This window comes from Lepidothrix coronata, unplaced genomic scaffold (assembly GCF_001604755.1).
Source record: "Lepidothrix coronata isolate B3197 unplaced genomic scaffold, Lepidothrix_coronata-1.0 Scaffold167, whole genome shotgun sequence".
In the NCBI taxonomy this organism is placed as follows: Eukaryota; Metazoa; Chordata; class Aves; order Passeriformes; family Pipridae; genus Lepidothrix; species Lepidothrix coronata.
The window spans coordinates 1,512,474-1,535,371 of NW_016690347.1; the positions used below are offsets into that span (position 1 = coordinate 1,512,474).

The 22,898-nt window shown below is 40.3% G+C and overlaps 2 protein-coding genes across 19 annotated transcripts in view; one reads left to right on the plus strand and one right to left on the minus strand.

The window, feature by feature from the left end:
* Positions 1-8,804, minus strand: part of BCLAF1 (BCL2 associated transcription factor 1) — a 25,302-nt gene extending 16,498 nt beyond the window's left edge. For 5 of the 17 annotated variants that reach the window (XR_001877163.1, XM_017829679.1, XM_017829673.1 and 2 more), the window contains exons 1-3: positions 7,849-7,925; positions 2,840-2,978; positions 1,716-1,789 (exon numbers count right to left, since the gene is read on the minus strand). The gene's annotated coding sequence lies outside the window, so the exon portion shown is untranslated. Of the gene's footprint in view, positions 1-577; positions 623-1,715; positions 1,790-2,839; positions 4,631-7,848; positions 7,926-8,210; positions 8,343-8,613 lie in introns of those variants that run through there. The other 12 variants (XM_017829681.1, XM_017829674.1, XM_017829666.1 and 9 more) reach the window with 6 other exon arrangements.
* LOC108504541 (vacuolar protein 8-like) overlaps positions 8,641-22,898 on the plus strand; it is a 32,454-nt gene continuing 18,196 nt past the window's right edge. Inside the window, exons 1-6 of one of the 2 annotated variants that reach the window (XM_017829691.1) lie at positions 8,641-8,731; positions 13,580-13,663; positions 14,723-15,390; positions 18,526-18,645; positions 19,576-19,695; positions 20,762-20,881. In XM_017829691.1, the coding sequence (XP_017685180.1) occupies positions 15,165-15,390; positions 18,526-18,645; positions 19,576-19,695; positions 20,762-20,881 (586 nt within the window). In that variant the 5' untranslated portion in view covers positions 8,641-8,731; positions 13,580-13,663; positions 14,723-15,164. The remainder of the gene's footprint in view (positions 8,732-13,579; positions 13,664-14,722; positions 15,391-18,525; positions 18,646-19,575; positions 19,696-20,761; positions 20,882-22,898) is intronic. The other variant, XM_017829692.1, reaches the window with a different exon arrangement.

Consider the following 22,898-nt stretch of genomic DNA (forward strand, 5'->3'; position numbering starts at 1 on the left):
GAGAAGAAGAAACAGAAAAAAACCCAAACCATTTCTGCAAATTAAGACACGAAGAACATAACTCTGGACATTCTGATGTATGTTAAACATAAGTCTTGCTATTGTGCAGTTTGTAGTTTCCTTGCATTTCCAATGCACTATTCCTTCTCTGGAAGGAGTTTAAAGTCCACTACAATGTACCTTTTACATAAGGAAAGAAAAAGCCCTGAAGTATTCTGTCCAGCAGTTGTTAAGTTTGAGCCACAGGTATTATTTCTCTTTAACCACATGTACTAAAGCTAATCGCTCTAATCCGATTTTCCACTAGTCAAGATGCTCACCCTGCATCTTTTTAGGTTAACTTTGCTTTTTAGTCTATAAGTAAAATGCATGGCCAACTTAAAGATTTTAACAATTAGTTAAATAATATGGCTTGCAACAAAATTCAACGTGCTTCAGCACAAAGTAAGCTATGAAAACTACAATTGATTATAAAGCCATGAGACCTAAAAGAAAATAAATAATAAACTATCATTTCTTCTTACATACAGTCACAGTAAATATTTAGAATTAATGCTAACCATAAAAAAATACACACCTTTTCTTTTTCTTTTCAGATCAGTGGCTAAAAATCCCCAATTTAATTAATAAAAACTTTGACCCATTACCATTTTCTTTTGAAATTGCCCAGCTTTAAAAAAAAAAAAAAAAAAGGGTCACATTAGACAATCTGAATATAAACTATTAACAAGTAACTACATATTTTCAGGCCTTTGAATGCTAAATAATCATCACTGTTTAATAATAATTAAAACAGAAATAGAAAGAAACAAACATCTAGCTTTTGTGTTGCAAACAGGCTTTAAAATCTAAAATTACTGAATTAAAAATACAAGCTCAACACAGCAAGGTACTTTATATAACCTGTCTTGTTACCTGGGTGATACTTACATTATGTAAAGACAAAAACAATGTCAGATTTTAATTTTAAGTTAATAAAATTTCAGAGATTTTAGACACATCTAAGAGAACCCAAAAGAAAAAAGCAGACCAACCCTTTCCCCTATCAGCTGGTTCCTCCTGCCCCACATGACTTTCCCCACAAGTCTGCATGGCCCCAGAGGTGTAATCTCACCTGAAACTAAACCAGCAAAACTTTTTAACCTAAACTAGCTTTACATGTAACTCAGAAAAAACTATTTACCTTGGTGGAGAATATGTTGAATGCTGTTTTTTATGGGCTCATTCCACTAAAAAGCAAATTTGCATAACCTATACTCAGAAGATGGTTTCTAGTTCATTGTGTTCAATTAAACTCACAGAAAATGGGTTATAATCTTTTAAGCTCAATACTCACAGGCAACATAAATTTAGAGCTTTTAAAGTGTTGTAAGACATGATGCATGCCAATTTTCCAAGGGTGATAGAAAAACTGATCTTTTTTCTATTACAAGTAATTTTCAAACCAAGCATCAGATGGACAATGTTTATAATATAACCCAATCTCAGCTTTAAATAAATATATTATTATTTTTCCTGTGCTCAACAGTAACATTTATACATTTTGCATTCTATGTATGACAAGTATAGTTGATCTTTACAAGAGACAGACTAATTTATAAAGTTTTATATATTGTAGCTTCTTCTTGCAATCATAAATTTTAGGAAAACAAAAGCAGTTTTAATTTTCAATAGTTGGGTTCAATCAGAACATTTAAAAACAGAATTCATCTTACCTCAAACTGTTAGTTGGAGCCAACGAAGCAATTATTTCAAAACTCCCTATTTGTGCTTTCAGCAATACAGGTTCCTATAGAACAGAAAATGAGACTGTCAGAGACATGAACGTTCACTAAAGGAGAGGTAACACCTTTTGTTTAAAGGGGTTCAAACATTAACCTGTTTATCATGAAAAGACAACACATAAGAAATAGCAAATTTACTCTTGGAAGGGCAGTGAAGCTGCATGCTAAGACTGGAGCAGGTCAAGAGCCAGCCACTGTCAAGTGGCAAATCCTACTCCCCTTGCACACGCGACCACTCCTCCTTTGGCCTTGCCTGCTGGGCTGTGTAACACATTATCTTCCCCTTACCACAGCCCTGACATCCTTCAGGTCCTTCAGTGACCAAGCTCTTGATACCCACAAACCACTTCCACATAAATAGGTTATCAAAGTGGCTTAATGAAGTGCCAAACTGAGCTGGATTATGGAGTAAATAAAAGCATGCAGCCAGAAAGAGGGGAGTAAAAAGGACAGTGACAAACTGTTAGACCAATTTTAAATCTAACACATAGCTCTGCACTTCATTGGAGCTACCATATTGGAAAGAAAATCAATTGGGATGAGGACTTAGGCCAACAGTGAAAGCTTTATCTTTAGGTTTCTCTTGGAACATTTATAGAAGCATTACTGTATTATACCTTCTTGTTTAAAATGCAAGCATATATGATTTTACCTAAACAGCCAACAACTTCAAAAACTGGCTCTTTTAAGGTTATACAGAAACAAAGCATAATTGTAATAATAAAACCAGTCTCAAATGTATGAATTTTTCACTGGACTCAGCTTTTAACTACCTTCAAGCCTTAAGACTATGTACATTTGCAATTTGGCTCAACATTAAACAAACTTTTCAATTCCACTAAAGCAAGAAAATAGGAAATTTGTCCCAGTTCAATACAGACAGGATGGGTCTCCCAGAAACTACATCTCAACAATTTATTCATTAAATCCAAAGACCTAAGACATCCAGTGCTCCTAAAATGACACTTTCACACTTGTTCACAGACATTTTCCTCATCTAAAAGAAGAAATGTAGCACTCGTGTTCATAAACACCGCTTTCAAAAGTCCACTTACCATTCACTAGTAGTGACCAAGATATTTCCAATTTCTACAAAATATATGCTTTATTAAGATTAAGTTTTTACTTCTCATCATCAGCAAGCATGAGTCTCTGAAGGAGCACAGTAGTGTATCGGACCATTTCAGATTTTGTCTAGACAAAAGGCGAGATGGTATTAGCTAGTAAAGGTCAATGAAGGCATTCAGAAGTCTACTACAGAAAAAGTAATACAAACTTCAAATTCAGTCCAAGATTTTAAATGAATACTTAAATAATATATATTTCTGACTTTAACTGCTGTTAGCTTAAATCCAAATCCTAATTTAGACAAGTCTTTAGATCCTGGGGATATAGAACAAGATAGTTACTTCACCTTTAAAACCTCTAGGCAGAAGACAAGATCTCATACTCCCGTAGTCAGTTCCACATAACTCAAACTCCTGTAGTCAGTTCCACACAGTTTTAGGAATTTTCCCTAACAACTGACAAAGCGAAAAGTATCCACCTTTTTTTTTTTAATTAAACAAGACATTGGATTTACTACATCCAACCCCAGCAGCTAAAATATATTTGCTACCCTTTTCCCAAATATTTTTTTTGTAAGAAGCGTATGGATACAACAACATTTGAAAGAAAAAGAGCTTGAGCTTTGAATAGAAAACCGTAACTATTGAATAAAAACCACTCAACTATGTCCAGCTTTTGTTCCCATTTAATTGTAATGGGCAAAACCTTGACAGACAACACCCACTTATCCAAACAATGTTTATATTAAAAAAAAAATTGAAAATACTAGATTGCTGGTGAGTTTTTTAGTCTGTGTAAATATTCTCATAATATGCAAGAATCTCAAATTTATTAACCTCTACTAAAGCTTATTTAGAAACAATAATGGTAATAGAAATATGTAGGAAAACAGCTCCTTTTTAACAATAAGCTTCTATATGCTGCATACTTTCACAGAAAAACTACGCATTCCTCAGAACATCACAACTACAACATACTGTATCAAATGAAATTATCCGCAGCCTCTTCCTGTAGACTCTCATGCAATCTGTAGTGGCTACACTATGCCAAGTAAGGGCACCAGTACTCAAGGCCAAGGAAAAAGAGGTCCTAAGCATCATATGTTGCTATGCAAGAGCAGCTGACCCTCTCAATTCAGCGACTGATGCTTTCCTCTGGACTAGTCTCAGAAAGAGACACACAGCCTGCCCGAGGTGCACATAAACAAGGTGACACAAGAGGAAATTACTAACACCAGTGTTTTTAAGAGGACCACGACTGCAAGGAACATGGTCTATGCCTGAAACACCAGGGCTGTAATTCCCACACTTTTGGCAACTCAAGCTTCTTTCCACTCTGCTTTCCACCCTAAACAGTAGAAAGGTGACACTTAACTCTGAGTCATTTCACTTCCATGTTAAAAAAAATCTGGATTTTACAAAGGAAGCTGCTAAAGCTCCACAGTACTTTAAATCAGAATACGCTGGCTCTGCTAGTTTAAAGAAACAGTCCCATCTCTCCCATCCTGTGTTTCCTCACATTCCTAATAATCTCCTTTATGCCACTACAAGTATTTCTGCAAGCACATACTAGATTACTTTCAATACAAATTATTTTTTCTGATATGGCTCATTACACAGCTCCACAAACGTCTGGATCAACACAAGGAAGTTGAAATAGCAGCCAGACAGGACTGCTTCTTTTGGCAGCACCACAGTCTTAAAGCTTCCCTGAAACCAGCCTGGCATAGCCTTCAGAAACAATAAACTTGGTATTTAAGCTTTTTAACAGTACTTGCAAGCAGCTTTAAAAAAAAAAAAAGAAAAGAAAAAACCCACACACACAAAGCCCCCACCAAAACAAACACACACCCACAAAAAATTGAAACCAACAAAATAAAACATTCCCAAACAACCAAACCTAAACACAGAAACCATGACTGTTTTAAAAATTGGCTAGTTCATCACCTGTCAGATATTGAGTCACATTCAAAAAATATTTCTTTATGAAATAACAACAGGATCTGTGTCTTAAATTAGTCTTGGTCACCAAGTGTAACCATCAAGCAAAAACAAGATATGCACCAGAATACCACAAGCAAGACAATAATGAGGAAGCAACAATGTTAGCATTTGCTATTTTTAATGAAAAAATAAAAAGGACAAGGAAAACTGTTTCCAACTCCTTTTAAACATTATTTTCCAGAGTCTTTACTGCACCACTGATGTTGAAATTTTCTCAGAGTACACAAACTGTACATACAACACATCTCTTAAGCCATTTTACAAGTTACACACCACACGTAAGTTTAAGACATTTTAGGACAGTTATACCCACTTACACTAGCAAAACACTGCTTCCTCTTAGCTTCGCTATTTTAGCTATCCTTCATTTAGAGTTATTTAGTAGTCTGTATTTCTCTTGCTTAAGCATAACTTGAGAGCTGTCAGGAAGATTTAAATCCAAATCTTATTAAAGTAATTCACAAGCTGTTTCCAAAATGCATGTTCATTCAGATTCAGGCTTCAAAAGACATGGGGATTATACAATCATGACAAAACAAAAGGGGATAGGACAGTCTACTAGAAATCCCACACAACTTTTAGTATTCTCTCATAATACACATACTGAATTACAGAAAGTCTTAGTGAGACAGCACTGTAACTCATCTATTCAGTGTGTGCACATCTGCCGTGCTTTCTTATCCACTCTTTACCTCTCCCCTCCCTTTTCTTTCAATGTCCACAAAAACAAACGTAGCAGCGGCACATTACACGTAAGAACAGAATGCATTTCATAGTGACAGTGCTACTCAGATCATCAAGGACTTAGATTCCTACAAATACTAAAATTCCATAAAAATTTGCCCAAACTATCTTGGAATGTACAAATAAGATCTAGGAAGCATTATTCTCGCTGTTTCATAAGCTGGAAATACAATGGAAACAGTAAAACATACTAAAGCCTTTTTTCCCCAAAATTAATTCATTTCTTTATAGAAAACAATACAAAATACTTGTAAGATAAGTCAAAAGACAGCAACCTAGTAAGAGCAAAATCACCTCTGAAAAAAACTGTCATATGATTGTTAGCTGTTCTTTTATGTAATACTACTGGCAAACAAAAGCATATTTCTCCTCTAACTAAAAAACACAGAAAGCAAAGTGACTTTTAAAAAGAAATTTCTCAATACACAAAAAGAAATTAGCATGCCTCTGGACACATGTTGTTTTGGATAGCCTTTCTGGGTTTTTGGTGGTGGTTTTTTTGTATGTGTGAGTTTTAAACACAGTGTTTTCATATGCCCTTACACCGTGGTTTCCACAATCTCTGTGATGAAGTACGAGCATGCTGCTGCAGAAAAGGCAACTGTCCCTTCCTCATTTGTTTCAAGACTGATACCACAGCTTGGTGGGCTGCAGCACTGACCTGATCCAGAAAAAAAACTACTCTGGACAAAAGCTGAGTTTTCAGGTCTCCCAGATTCCATTTACCACAAGGCTGCAGGGAGGCCACTGACAGCACAGCGAACACCAGTGCACTTATTGAGAATACCTTTGGGAGAGACTCTGACAAACAGAACACAGTTGTAACCCAAAGGCTTACTTTCCTCATTAGCTTCCTTCACCTATCCCATCTGTAAACAATCCCTAAACCTTCTCTGGCATTCCTCAAACCCCTATATCACTATCTTTCCTTGACAACCAGACTGAATATAATCCATTCAAATACCTGCACCCTAGATCCAAACAACTCCCTGCTGATCTTTTCCAAATTTCTACAACCACTCCGAGTTTTCTGCATGCCCAATGGAAACAGGCCCTTCTCCATGGTACATGATCCTCCCTACTTCCCCCTTCCCCCAGGGAAGAATTCCTTCAGCAACAGCCTTCACCTGTGGCCTCCACAGAGGAGGGCCCACTGAAGTCTTGGCTAGGAGAGAGGCAGTTACCAACAGATGTAACACACTGAACCTCGTCCTGCCATTCAGCACAGCCTGTCACTCAATATCAAAAGCGACGAGTGGGAGGATGCAATTCCTACTCTCCATGCCATAAGAAGCTGCATGCTTGGAGCACACATCAGTGCCAGAGCCTTTATCCCCTTATTTTCCCTACTTTTGTCCAAAACAACGTGATTATCGGAGAGGAGAATGAGGAAAGGGGAGAAAGACAACAGCTAGACAGCATTTTCCCGGAACCCCACGTTCTTTAATCAATCAATCCCACACCGAGAACAACTACTCTAAGTGATGTTTTTATACATTTACAATATGCCAGCCATTGCTCAAGCAGTGACTACTTGCAGCGTCAAGAGCACCTTTGTTTTGCATGCCCTCGGGCCTTTCTGTATAGTAAAATTTAACTGCTGCAGTGAAGGCAAAACTTTGATCTCCCGAGATAAACAAGCGACTTGGTAAAGGATCACCATGACACAGAAAGCAAGAATCTGATTCTCACAAAATTAAAGGTGAAAAGTAGGGAGGTTACAAAGCAAAGGAGAAATAATGGATAAGATCCTGCAACTACAGGCACACTACACTGTGATCAACACTGGGAACACAACAGCACCCTTCAGCAAGGGGCTGAAACCCACTCCTGCCCCTCAAGGGGCTTTGCGAGCATCTGTAAGCAGGGCAGGGAAGGCGCGGGGTGTTTCAGGCAGCAGAGCCTGAACCACAGCCATGCCCGAAGGGAAGTTCCTCCATCGACCGTAAAGGCTGATCCAATACCGGGAAGCATCCTTTCTCCCCAGCACCGTTTCCCTCCTCGGCGTCACACCCGCGAGAATAACGGGGAGATTTAACGCTCCCGTAATCTGTGCTGCACAGCCACATCCCCTCGGGCCTTCCCGCCTCCCACAGGAGGCCCAGAGCCAAAGGCCGCACTCCCGGGGCGAGGCCCGACTGCGCGGGACGCTCCCTCCCCACACCCCCGCCTCGCGGGGCTTCCAGGGACCAGGGAACAGCTACAAGGAAGATCAGCCTCCGCTTCCCGCCGCCCCTTCCCCCTTCTACCTTCGGTTCCCGGGGCGCCGTCCAGGCGCGGGGAGGAGCGACGCCGGCTCGGCCCGGCTCCCGCGGGAAGCGGCGGCCCGCGGCAGGGCAGTGACGGCGCCTGCCCGCTCCTGGCCCGGTCCCTGGGTCTGGCCCGAGATAATCGGGATAATGGCTGCGGAGCGCCGAGGTCACGCGGCAGGGGAGGGCGGGACGGCGCGGCGCGCGGACACCGCGCGGCCCGGGAGGGGGAAGGGAGGCGGGAGGAGGCGCGGGGGGGGCGGGGCCGGGCTGGGCCCCCCTCAGGCTTCCCCCGCCATCTTCCCTCCAACCCGGGGCCACCGCCCTGCCGAACCTCCCCGCGGCCCCTTCGCCTCCCTCACCTGGCGGGCGGAACTCCCTGCAGCCCCGCTCCCCTATGGCAGCCACACGGCCATTTTCCGTCGGGCCGGAGGAAGAGACACGGGGCCCGCGGGGAAACAGAGGAGCCACCATAGGGAGCGGGGCGGGCGTCGCGTCACTTCCGCTCCGGGCGGGGAAGAGCTGGCCCCGCGCTCAGCGCCCGGGCGCCATCTTGGTTTCGGGTACCCGTCCTTAAGCAAGATGGGGGAGGGCGGCCGCCCGTCCGGCCCCGCTGTGTCCCTGCCCAACGCTGGAGACTCCGCGCCCGGCCCGCCGCCCCCTCGCCCCGGCCCGCACCGCCGCAAATAAAAGCTGTCGCCTTTTGTATTCTCGTTTTCCGAAGAGGCGCGGGGGGCTGGGCCGCGCTGGCCGTTGCCTGGTTACCTGTGGGGCGGGGTGCGCATCCATGCACGGAAGTGTCTTGGAAGCGCTTGTGTGTGGAGCGGAGCCCAGCCAGCGGCTTTTCATCCAGCGGCATTGGCAGCCGGTACTCCTTGCGCTGGTAGGGAGATGGCGGTGCCGCGGCGCTTCACTGCAGCAGCTTTGCAGCAGATGGGCGCCCGTCGCCTGGGTGCGATACAGCAGCGCCGCGTCCGGGAGAAGCGCGCCCAGGGTGTCTGCGCCACCGGGAAAGTGCAGCCGAGAGCTGCGAGTGAGCAGTATTGACTAATACACAGGATGTGTGTAGGCTGGCCGGGTCCTAAAATTCACAGGATCATAGAATATGCTGAGTTGGAAGGGACCCACGAGGATCACCGTGTCCAACTCTCAGACCTGAACAGGTCCATCCCCACGGATCACACTGTGTGCCTGAGAGCATCGATGAGCAATTCCCGCTACTCAAATCTGACACAGCTTGTTTACTTTTTCGAAGGCTATTACATATTATTTCTGAGACAAGAAAAAAAACATTAAAAATAGCAAGAAAGGATCCACATAGACCATTTTAACTGAGTTTTTAAATTCAGAGGACACTGACTGTGAGGCAGGCAAAAGCAAATGATAGAGGAAAAAGGCATGTAATATGCGAAGCAGGCATAATCCCAAAATGCTGATTGGCTGTTTCATGTGTAGGGAAAGTGATGCACTGCTTAGATCTATTTCTTTTAAGGTTTTTTTTAAGCTTGGCCTTCTATGGAGGCAGCAACCGGTGAGTAGTTGGTACTGAAATAAATACAGTGAAAGCTTTTAGTTCTCACTAGTTGTGGTTAACTGATGAATGGTCTGGCCTAGAGAGGAACAAAACTCTTTTTAAGGTTTTTTTCCCTTCTGCAGGGGTAACGGTAACTAACCTGTGCCTCAAGTGCAGCACACATGCTACACCTTTTGCTGTAACCAACAATAAGGCACTATTAGGAGGAGGCTCCTTGATCTGTGACAATGAACTGTTTTCAGAACTGTCACGGGATTTGGCTGCATGCAATACACCTTCTCCTATTTCTTAATGGTCCTGAGAACTGGTGGGATGCTCATGCAGGAACACCTTCCACTAGACCATGTTGCTTAAAACCCCATCCAGCCTGGCGATGAATACTTCCAGGGATAGGCATTCACAGCTTCTCTGGGCATCTAACTTTTAAGTTTTTTGCCCTGACCCATGTGCAGGACTTTGCACTTGGCCTTGTTGAACTTCATGAGGTTAACACAGTCCTATCTCTCAAGCCTGTCCAGGTCCCTCTGGATGGCATCCCTTCCCTCTTGTGTGTCGACCACACCGCTCAGCTTGGTGGTGTTAGCAAACTTGCTGAGGGTGCACTCAATCCTACTGGCACCAACAAAGATTTGTGGGACATAAGCCAACATAAGATACATAGGATGTATCTTATTGGGACAGAAAGGGTGGAGACTACTACTCTTTCAGTTCTCCACTGTATTCAAGACAACGTGCTATATGCCCAGACGAAACAAACTATAACATGAAACTTTTTTAAAATATATTTTAATTATTTCAAATATATTTGTCTAATGACAATTAATGCAAGTTGTTTTGAAATTTTGTTCACTCCTTGTTTTACCAAACTTTTGACATTTGGGCTGTGTGATCCTTCAGTGCAGCCCTTTTGTAGCAAAAACAGCAGGACATGCACCTGTGCTTTGAAACACATCAAACCAGTGGCTTTCTAGGGGTATTGATATGAAATACAACCTGACTGGTCTCCCTTTCCTCTTGATGCCCTGACTATAATTTATGCTGTAAAATTGGGATAATTTATCTTGTAAAATTTGAGATTATTTTTTATACAGTTTTTATACAGTTTGTTCAAACCTCTAAGGTACATAGGCGCTTCTGACCTGCCTTTGATATTTTAGAGGCACTATCTTTTGCTACTAAGCAATAAAAAATACCAAAAATAATTCAATTTATGTGCTTATTATTATCCTAGGAAACAGTAGCTCTGGGCATGACACAAACTGCTGCTTTATTTGAATACAGCAATAGTCCAGAAAATTTACAATAAAATATGCAGTGCAAGACAATGGGAAGATGCATGAAGATACATAAAGACAAAGCAGTACAATAATACTGTGTCATCACCAGCCCAAGCCAGACCCTTGGTGACTGTTAGCAGATGTTCTCACCGTTCAGTGAGGCGGCTGCAAACTTGTACATCTTCTGAGCACTAACATAGAAACAGGGAATGAGTAGTAAAGTCCATCGTTAGTAGTCAGCAGTGAAACTGGATTGTCTCATCAGGAAATGCCACTCCTAAGAGTTACAGAATGATAATATAACCTCAGTTCCAAAGATTTACTAGGAATGAAGAAACACAGAAAGAGGCTGTCTTTAATCTCTTCAAAAACTGCAGCACAGACTTGCAGAAGTCAGTGGTGTTACTTACCATCTTTGGCCTGGTCCTTTATGTGCTGCTGGTACTTTACAAGACATCCACATCTATAGCAGCTGCTCCTCCTGTTAAAACCTTGTTCCATTTTACAACCCCTTTGAGTAGATTTTGTCAATCCATGAGTGGGACAAGGCTCAAGGAAGCTGTGTCAAGGAGATGCTTCAGTAGATGGCACTCTCCCTCTGAAGGAGAATGAGCAAATACCTCAGCCAAGGAATTTGATGCAATGAGAACAACTTCCTTTATACTCTACAAAATTACAATGAGTGAAAATGAATCTCTGCCTAGCTTTGCAATGAAGTAACCTCTGGCAGATCTTCACAAATCAATCTATCAAGTCCTCAATCTGACTTCCTACCTGCTTAAATGACTGTACTCCATTACTGTTCATCTGAATTCCTCCTGAAATTGTAGTGGTGAATATGTACATACATACACACACGTGCACAAGTGTATATATTTGTTATATGTATTATATATATATACACAAATATATAAAAGAGCTCAGTAGTAATGTAAATTGCACACATTAGACTCAGGCTTTACAGTTGTTCTGCTTCCCCAATCATCTTTTTCAAATTCATTCTTTTATTCTACTCTTTTGTTAATGGTAGGTCCAGTTTGAGGACTTAAGTCCTATGGTTTGTTGATTGTTTTCTGTTGGTATTTCATAGTCACAAAATTTCATAGATCTGGAAATTGTTCAAACCAGTTTACAGAGCAGTTGCACTGAATTAGTACAAGTGAGGAGGCCTTAACTGCAGGTATGGGAACAATAAAGACCTGCTAGGCATTAGGGGAGCTATAACCTTTAAAATCTCATCTGTTCCTAACCAAGCAGTAATGCACAGCCATCATACAGCTTTCTAAACTGTGCAGTGATTTCCTCACTCTTGAACAGGAAGGAGAGAGAAGAGAGTGAAAGAAACATGTATAAGACAAAGTTGCAATAAAAAAATGTCATGGGATAAATTTATAAAATGTAAATTTAATTAGTTAAATCTTTTAGATTTTTGGATTCTTGAGTAATGTGAAATTCCATTTACTGCTGTTTAAGCATATAAATATCTGTTTTCTCACTTGACTGGCTCACAAGTCAAATAAGACTACATAAGTTTTCAATCACTGCCTCTCCTCTACACTCCCCAAAAATCCTTTTTCCATTTATTAAAATCACAGTGATAACAGTATTTATAAAATCCAGAACCTGGAGCTATAATTTTGCTACCATATCTCAGATAAAGCTGACCTGTTTTTTCCAATATTCATGTCAGAGCCTGAGGGTGTTTTGTGTCCTATTAGTATGAAGAGGTCTAGGTAATATATGAAAGAGGAGTATAGAGAGTATTTGTATACATTTCTCCAGTGCCAGTGAACTTTTGGGGAACCAAAAGTTGTGCACCATTGCAAATTAGATTAAGGAATTTCTGTTACAAGAAGTGGTTCAAGTAGTGGCATGCTGCATGAGTGAAATAGCAGATGAACAAATGTATTTTTGAGACTTTCTGTTCTTGATTCAAAACAAAACAAACCCACTGTGAGTGTCAGATGCTAAAGGTACTGTACTCAAAAGTAATATTTTCTGTAATTTGTAGACAAGCTACACAGCAGATAAAATGCTGGACCAGTGGAAGCTCTCTACTGAAAGTACCATTTAACTACAGCATTCATCTATTATTTGGCAAATAGATTTAAACTTCCAAATGCAATTTATACAGAATTCCAAATAGCCTTCATACAATAATGTTACTGCTTGGAAGTCTCTTTTGCACACACCTGAATGGAAATGGTTTGGAGAGGCTTTTTTAACACTTTGCAAAGGAACTGATTTTTCTTTTCCTTGGAGAAAAAAAAATGATGATGTTGAGTGTGGGATGCTTAGTATTTGAAACATGTTCTGTAGAAGAATTAAATCAAAATAGTTTAGCACTATTAGAGTACTACTATATCTTCTCCTTCTGCAGACTTGAGATGACATTTTATTCAGTCAGAAAAGGAAACATATTAAGGTCATGAAACTAATCAAAAACATTGCATTTATAACCTTTACCTTTACAGCAGCTGTTGTGAATTCAGAGTATGTTTGAAGACCCACAAACCAGCCTTCTACACTATCTTTCAAGTAGTGGTTTCAAACCAAAGAACAATTTCCTGACTGAATCATCAAACTAGGTATCAGGACACCTGAGTATTATGCCTTCAGGCAAGTTATACACTAATTTTCAGGTGTTATGCACTTCTTTAAAACAGAATTGCAAGAACTCAGCACCTCTGAAATTTGTTTTTAAACGATTTTGGGAATATCTTCCTTACAGATATATTGAAAAGCTGTTTTAGTGTTTGTAATACATTTTGAAATGCTTAGTAAGAACATGTTACAGAAATGCAGTCATTACTAAAAAATGTTTCATTGAAACAGTCCTGTTTTTTTCTCATCTCAGTGCAGTACAGTTCAAACTACCTTTAAAATGTCTCCCAATTAAACTTTACTATTCATTATACAGAGTAAGAGGTAGAAGGAGCATGCAATGGATTACCAGGGATCTGCTTTTAGATTAAGGCTGAAGACTGGAAGATGTAAGCAAAAGGTGAAGAGCAAGCAGTTGCAGAAGTAGGACCTGATGATCGCATGGGTTCCCCGTGCTTGAAAAGATCCCTACTGAAAGGATCCAGAAGACATAGTGAGAAAATAGAAATATTAGCCTTGCTTTTGATAATATTAAGAAGTGAAACAGAGGTCAGAACTCAGTAGGCTTGCAGAACTGGTCAAGGAAGTAGCCAGAAAAATCAAAGTCCTGATTCTTTGTAATGGATTGCATTATGTATTAGAGGTCTCATACCTTTTGGTTTACTGGTGTAGTTGTCATGTGATACTTGTGTTTAGGAAAAGTACATCGTGTAAGTAAGAGAAGAAATAGAAGTAGCTGGACAGACCAGTGAGATTTGGGTGAGCCTGCTCATGACTGCTTGGAGATGGATGCAAAACAAAAAGTTGATTTTCAAACGTGATTTATTTAGAAACAAAAGATCTATTAAAGGACAGTAAGGCTAATACTTACCAATAAATGTATCAAATGAAAAAGTTAGAATAAATCTGTCAAATCCATGAATAAGAAGAAGTTTATAAAAGTGATCAACACTCAGAAGACTAGTACCCACAGGATCCTTAATTAAGGTGATCTTGAATCAAACCAGATTTTACTGGAAACCTCAATATTACAAATATCACTTCATGCTACATTAACTAGACTACGGTAACTTGTGAAATTGTTCAACCAACGGCGGGCACATGTGCTAGACTGGTGAATTAAGCAAAAGGATGGAGCAAAAGAAGAACTACTCATTTTCCTTTTGCTACCTTTCTCTGCATGGAGACTGCAGATAATTTTTGCATTCTCCCATTGCTAGCTTATGCAGCTCACTTTGCAGGACTTGCTTGACAGGAGGAAAACAGTGCTAAATTCATTTGGCCACTGTAATTTTTTTCCAGTTTTCTATTCTTGTTGATTTGCAAAGTCTCAGTTGACTGAGTTATGAGTTGTTTGTCCAACAGCGCCTTTGTTCTGGTCTGTGCTTCAGCAAAAACTGGAAAAACCTGTTCACTTTCTCCTTCTTTTTTTTTTTTAATCTTCCTCTCCCATTGGTAGCTGCAGCTTGTACTCATGCAGGCAAGGTGGTGCCTACCTTTCATGTGGAAAGCTGTCTTACAAAAACTGAGGTTGCGTTTTCCAGAGCTTTTCTAACCTCATGAAGTTTTTGGTGGATGCTCCGGGTTCTCCACAAACTGTATTTAGGTCATTATTTTATTTTTCTTCAAGCAAAGTGTTTGATCGTGTCTCCAGTCAAGCCTTTTAAATAATGATTTGTACACTCTGGGAGATCGGCAGGAACCAGTCTTGTAAAATGTAGCTTTTTGGACACAGAAGATTGTCTGCTTTACAGCAGTCGCATATGGTGTGATGTTAGCTTCTGTAAGACAGAACAAACACTGAGGAAGCTAGCTAGTGCAAAAAGTGGACAAGTTGAGAAGAAACTGTTCTTTCCATCTCCTTAGTTTTCTTCTTGCTTGGTGCTGCTGTTGGAACAAGAATGGGTCAACTATGTGGACGATGCATGCAGCTGCTGCGGGACTTCGTAGCCTTTGTTCAGAGGATGTCCTCCGATTTGGTGCACAGTGTCAAGGAATGCTTGATTCTGATAAGCAAATGCTCCTGCTTAAAACAAAACAGCTCTAAAACCAGACAGCTGTACAAGCCCATCCTACAGCCTCATGAGAGGGTGACAGCACAGGAGTTTCTGCAGCACATTGAAACCGGTAAGAGGACTTGTCTTTTTCTAAAGGGTTGTGAAAGAACAAGGAGATTGATTTTGTGGGTTGAGAGCAGATTGCTAGCTGATATGTTCTGGCACGGGCAGTTGGTGATGATGTAGGAAAGGCCAGAGCAACAGAGCACTTTCTTTGTGTACAGGACACCAAGAGCTCAAGTGGTGCCACAGCTGGATCTAGGTAGAAATGGTCAGTCACTTTCTTGCTCTGCTACCGCTCTTAGTACATAACCCATGTTTCATAAAAGTGAGTCCTTCTAGTAACTGAAGTTAGTTCTTTTGAGTCAGTCACTGAGCTCACGGAGCTAGAGATGAGCTGTGCCAAGACCTGAGTGCTGAGCTGTGAGCAGGCAGATCACAGTGTGATGTGCACAGTTGAACACCTCCATGTTGGCTGGTTGCAGAACACTTGGACTTGTGTAGGGGTGTCTGGGCTATATATGGGGAAGGTCAAAGTCACCCTGGGACAAGCATAGTTGGGTTACCAGGATTCTGAGAAACTGTGCTTTTGTGCAAATATTTTAAAGGCCAGGCTTAAGCACAGTCATGGGTTTCTGCTTGAATAAAAGTATATCAATAACTCTTCATCTATCTCTTTTGTTTTACAAGCTACCTGCCTAATTCCCCTGTTTATCTATTTGTGATGTCCTCTTTGTCCTGTCCTAAGATACAACAATATCAATAAGAAACCTTTTTTTTTTTTTTTTTATTTCACTGCTGCAGTCATCTTACATGAGTGTATTTTGTCAGTTGTCCAGCCTAAAAACAGTCGTTGTCTCAAGCTTAGATAGGGGCCATTGCTTGTTTGGTTTTGCTCTGTCTCACAGCTGATTGGGTATATTATTTTAAGTTTGGCTACTTTGGTCTAAAGCTGCTACACAGAATTGCATAGCCTTTTACTTTCATTTGTGTGAAAGGCGTGGAACACAAACTGCTATTTCTTTACCTGCCTTTTTGGGAACATAAAACTAACATGTGAGGGGAACCAGGAGAGACGCTTTTCCTTGGTGTGACACAGTTAGTGCTGTTTGAAATAATCTGTTGCGGAACAACCTTTGCAATAATTGCTGTGACGCTAGTTGTTGGCAACATGTGTGAATTAGCCTCGGCTGGTATTAGCTGGTGTCATTACCCATGAAAGTGGTGGGTCCTGTGCTGCTGGTATGGTTCACTAATTGTTGCACCTTAAGCACTGGTTAAATCCTGACACCGATACCCAGAATAGGGCCAGATCTTTTAGCTTGTTATACAGTGGAGATCTTCCACGGCTGAACTTTTTCTTCAAAGGCTAGCATGCTCCTGACTGTATAAGAGATTGTCTTGGCAGTATCCCAGCTCAGCTGATAAATCAGGTGTAATGAAGGGGTGCTCTGGAAAAAATGGTGGGGCCAGAATGGCCCCTTGCAGCACCCACTGGTGCTTCCTGTAAAGACCAAGTGTATGTTTTCCTGGAGAGATCCTTTCTTCTCTGAGATCAGTCTTCAAAAGGCTGGTCTGGCTTGAATCCTCAAGAGTTGGGGTACAGCAGCAGGAAGCCTAGAGCTTCTCTGACAGCAGTACACAGATGGCAGTGTGTGCTTTCAGGGAGGTCCCACTGTCCATGACAGGACATACACAGCACCCAAGGAGCGGAACCAAGGTTAATTTTCTGAGTGGCCAAATCCTGGTGCCAAGATAGATGGAGGCAGGGAAGCCTCACAAAGAGAACCAAGACACATCCCTCTTACTTTAACATTCACCTGTGTATTTTATTCCAAGATGGAGCAAGCCCAGCCTTAGTTCTGAATAAATTATAATAAGCAGGAAGCCAGTGTTTGAACAATTTGCATGCAAGGAGAGACTTCATGATTGATCATCATACTCACCTGTTAGCTAGGGCGGCAAATGTTTGATATTATAGGCAGGTGAAGATTTTGAGTGGTTTCTGCTTTTTCACTCTCCCAAACAAAAACAGAGATATGTGGAAGATTTAGATAGTCAGTGTGTAAGGACCAGAATTAAACCGCATGAAGAGATTTTTTGTTTTTTTCTCTAAAACCTTCACACACAGGCCAGTCCTTCCTTTTGTGTGTATTGTTAATTATTAAAGAAAATTGATCTTTATATGAAGCAGTTCTTCTGTGAAGCTCACTTACCTAATCCTGAAAGTAGGAGTTTGCTAGTCTCGTCATGTAAGCATCTTCTAATGGCATGAGATATTGGCTGAGTTTTGCACAGAGGCATGAAAGCTCCTGTCCCTCACAACCCTCACATCTCTTTCTCCTATGGGAGATAAAGTAGCTAGATATGCTTCATAGAGATATTTCAGTCATTAATGCACGGCTTTAATCTGTTGCCTGAAAACATATCTTATAATTGTGTGCTTCACCAGTCAATTTATACTACATTACCTTTTCAGCTCAGTTCATACTACTGAGCATTGGTTCAATGTCCCTTTTATTTTCCTCTCTGCTGCTCCATTCCACACATTATTTTATACAGTGACTTTCAGAAGTCACGCATGACTGCTGTTGCTTGATGGCTATTGTTGAACATCTGATTTAGTCATAGGGGAACGATCATACTTAGGTACAGGTAGACTCATGCTAGACCCCGAGGCAAAACTATTTGCAATCCATGTTGCTATTCCCTTAAATTCTTTATTGTAAAAAATGATTGGGTATTATTGTCATACCCAACATTGAAAACGCAGTGAACTTCAAATGTAGTAAATTAAAAATATATACTGTTTCTTTAGTTCATAACTAAGAACACCACATTCAGTAGATTTTTTTTTTAACAAAGATCTTCTGTAATTCAGAAAAAGATAAAGAGTTTTATGGAGAACAAGAACACCTGCATTTATATTAGATAACATTAAAAAAAAGTGTTTAAAAATTATAATTTATCTTGCTTTGAATCACTAGCTTTGAGAGCTTTATAAGAGGCATTGCCAAGAACATGTTATTCCAAATTCATCTATTGCTTCTGCTCATGGAAACATGAATAAGGGTAGATGGGCTTTATGGAGTTGTTGCAGTACAAAAATCCTTATGTGTTTGGTTGGCTATAAATTTTAATGCATTTTTGTAAACTAACCCTTTTCAGGTGTAATCAAGCCTGTGCTGTCATTGTACATCTTTAGGTTTTGAAATGTCACCCCTTGGAAAGGACCCCCTGGAGGCCTTGAGGACCTTAGCCTTTTCAGAAAACCCAGGTTTACAGCAGTCAGCTGCCCTCTATTACCTGCATATGAGTCAGCACAGTAAGTTATCTCAGTGCATTAGAAAATTTTCACATAATTATTTCCAACTGTGAAATTTCCTTTGATTTATTAAGGAAAGATTTGGGGTTTTTTTCCATGCTATGTTGTTTGCTAAGGAAAATGGAAATGCTGTCATTGCCATGTAGACAGAGTCAATTCACGGTTTTGCTGTGAGGAGATATCTCTTTTGATTATAAAAGACTGTCATTTATGTAATTGTAATACTTCTGTAAAACTCAGCAGAACTCAAAGTACTTAGTGTATACTGAATCTCCTGAGAGCAACACAGTCAAAATATAGTGGAAGGAAATGGGCATAGTGACCAGCTAATGTTTTATATTATATAATTTTTGAAAGAGGACAAAGTTCTAGAGGCCAGACTGTAGTGAAAGTTTATGAAGGAAACATTCTCCTTTATCCCAACTATTCTGTGGGAGCACTTGGCTCCTGAGGTAATTTGTAAACGGTTAGGAGTCAACCTAGATATCCCAAATAAAATTCCAGCAAGACTTTGGGCTCTAAAAAAAGGTAGAAATACCAGCAACAAGTGGGTTGCAATTTATTATCTATTTGTTTGTCTTAAATTTACTTCAAAGAGAATATTCTGTCACTTGGCGTAATAACTTTATCCCATGTATTTTTTGCTGTATAAAAAGTGCAGGTAGCCACAACACAAGGACCTGCTGTGAGGCAGAATGACTTACTTTGTAGCAAGGCATACTGCTTTCCTTCCCATGATGTTTTTGAAGTACTTGATTATTCAAAACCTTTTCAGGAAACTTGCCCTGTTTGCTAATAGCAGTGGAATTTAAATGAAGGGGAATACCACTCAGCCTATGTATGGGAGCACCTGAAGCTTAAGATCAATAAGGGAAAAATGTGACTATGGTGAGCAATGAGACTCATGAATATTTCCTCTCTTTCTTGCAGTGAACATCCCCCTGCCTGTGGAGCATCTGGAACCCTTCTATGCCTTACTACGGTCTGCTGACCTGGAGGTGCAGCAGATGTCTTCCTTGTCCCTTGTCAACTTCTTGCTGGAAGGACATAGTGAGTAATTAACAGCACATCTCTCTTCAGGTGAAAAAGTATCTTTTCAGCCAGACTCATGTAGAAGGAAGGTACATCTACACACCCAGGTCTACACAAATCTAAATTACTTTTTCTGTGTTCTAGTGGCACCAAGACATATAAGGTCCCTCCAGCTGATTATATCATGTGGCAAGAGTTCTTAAATCTGTGCGCAAGTGCTGATAAATTATTCCCAGACTGGTGTGGGAATTCTATTCTCGTTCTTGGATTGAGAGCCCAACACTTGCCCTTTCAAACAACAGATAAAACTCTTAGAAATAAACTCTATCTATGAGACAGTGCTCATTTTCTTGTTAATTATGAACGGGACCTTAATTTCTTGCAGATAAAAAAAAAGTTAAAACATTTAGTAGAATTCACTTTCTTCTGTAACTAACAGGGCAAATGGAATTGAAATAGGATCTGGGATCTGCAGAAGAAAAACTTCCCAATAAAGTTTATGTTGATAGACAGGGCATGAACACCTCACACCTGGTCAATGGAGTCCTTGTTGCCTCTACTACTTCACTCCTGGCACCTGGGCCACAAGTATTCCATCACTCAATCCCATAACAGCAGAAGATGGGGTCAGTCTTCAGTGAAGCTAGCTTTTTTTTTTGCTTTTTCTAAAGGATTTTGCTGCAAATAATATCATGTCACTATTAACAAGTAAAAAATAATATTTAAAGGGAAGAAAAACAAAGAGTGAGGGGAGTGCTGAGTAAATTGTTGAACCTGTTGAAAAGCTGCAATTGCTCTTTCCAAAATTACCCTTATGTTTGTAAACAGAATTGCTAACAGAAATATTTGGGACCTTCTACCCTAGAACTTCTGAACATCTCTTACACTCTTGCATGAGTCTGAAGAGGAATTGAGCAAACCAAGCTAGGGACTGTGAGTGGCTATCAGACTGTTTCCATCTTAGATCTGGTTTATATAATCATAATATAGATTCCGAAAGCATAAGAATGATATATTCTTTCCACAGAGGCACTAACTATTTATTTTTTTATTTGTCCATTATTTTTCCTGAATTTATGAATAGTTGACAAAGAATTAGTTGTTCAAATGGGTTTACTTGAGCCAATTCTGGATCTACTTGAGTCAGAGGATCCCACTGTCCAGTGTAATTCCTGTGCCTGCATCATGACTTTGGCTGTTTCAGGTGAGCGTGCTGTTCTTTCCCTTTATCATCTGCAATGAATTCATTCAACTCTTAGATCACATTTCAAGAAAAAACAACCTATTTACATTTGGTTTAAGAGTCATAAGATGCAGCAGCAAGTTTTGGTATTCCCACATCATAAATTCAACCTTTTGATATTCCAATTAAGGAATTTTTCTTAGTGTTTCTGACCTTCATTCTCTTATGATTACAAACCTTTCTCTGATTTTCATCCTAAATATATTCATGACCAGCTTATCTTAATTAATGTCTACCTTGGCTTTTGCTTCAGTAGTTTCTATCTCTCTGATCTATGCTGATGAGGCTCCTTCATTTTACTAGACCAAGAAAGCCAAGCTCTTTTAAGACTCCTTGTAAGTGCTCTCCATTCATCTTCATAGTCCTTCTGGGTGTAAATGATATGTTCCAGGAATGAACATAGCATTTGCATCTGCTGTATTGTGATACCATAGACCTCAGGCATTTTTGTTACAGTCCCAAGATATACATAAATGCTGCAGGAGTTCCGTTTTGAATTCATGTCTTCTGAAAGCAAAGTCACCAGAAATGTGCAGTATTTCAGCTGTGGCACCTAGGGAAATATGTTTTGTGGTACATCTCATGATAACTAACACCCACCATTTTGGTGAGCATGCCATGGTGATGTTGTTATCCTGCAGCTGACTTAATCACTTAGTCTTTCTCCTCCTCTGCTGCAATTTCCAGCAGATACCAATTAATTGAGGGTCTACCACAATTGTTTCCAAGTGCACATCCCTGCATTTTGTACTATAAGGTTTCATTCTGTTTCTGTTGCTCCAGTTTTCTAATTTGTCTGTTATTTGTAAAATATTCCAGTCCTCCACTGCATTGACAGTTTTGCACTCACACCTTTGTATTAACTTTCTGGTTCAAAACCAGCTACAGACCAGTCCTTGTGGAATTCCATTTGTAGCCTACTCCAGGTGGTCATTCCCATTTAGCAAAACTTGTTGCCAGCTTGGTTTCAGTCAGTTTGTTATCCATCGTGTACTACTTGCATTTGTCATCAACTTCTTTTGCTTAACTATGCATATTTCATATCATGATATAAATATTTTCCTGGTATTCAGACAGTTCAACCACAGTTACCAAAAGAAAGGTTATCAAGTTAGTCTGACTACTTCTACCTTGTGCAAACTGTGTGATTGTACTGTACAATTTGTGTACAAGTTTGTATAAAAGCCATGAATAACATTTATTTCCCTCCCTGTAGTATTTATTCCACCAGCTTTCCTCTACAGAAGGGGAGGTTGTCCCAGAAGGCTGAGAGAAGCATGGTGACAGTGTTCATTTCTCATTTAAGTATTTAGGTTGCAAAAGGGAAGTGGATAAGCAGGATGCAACTACATGAAAGTGCTGATCTGCATTTTATCCCACCTTTTTTTTTGTGTGTGTATTTTCAGGTTTTTAAACACTTTTCCCTTAGGAACTTATTTTTAGGCATTGTATATTATTACAGTCAGGTTAAGAATTCTGCATACAACATTACTTTGTGTGGAATGCAAGTTGCCTCATTTAAGTGTCTCAATTAGGCATGGCATCACTAAAATTTTAGGTACCTGGCACTAGAAGGACTTTTTTTGTGTATGGTCAGTGAAGTTATGGCCCTGAAAATTTACAGAGAGATATCCCTTCACCTGTTTTAAGTAGCCCACAGAGAAAGTGACTTGTTTGGGGACCTAAGGATGTTACTTAGTCCTGAAGGCACTCTCTCCCTTCTAGATATCTTTATCCTGGAATATAGGGAACCCTCAGCTACTCCAGAACCAGTCCACCTTCATTCCCTGTTGAAGGTGGTCACATAATGCCTTTGCACACTCCCTTAAGTGCCAGTGTCCTTCTGAGCAGAAGTAGTTCAAATTAAGCTCTCAAGAAGCTTTCAAACTAGACAGGAAAGGTAGGCAGTCCTGCAAGTGAATAGGCTGGGTTGCTGCCTGGCATTTGGTAAGTGTTGAGTATCTCTGTCCCAGTTAAA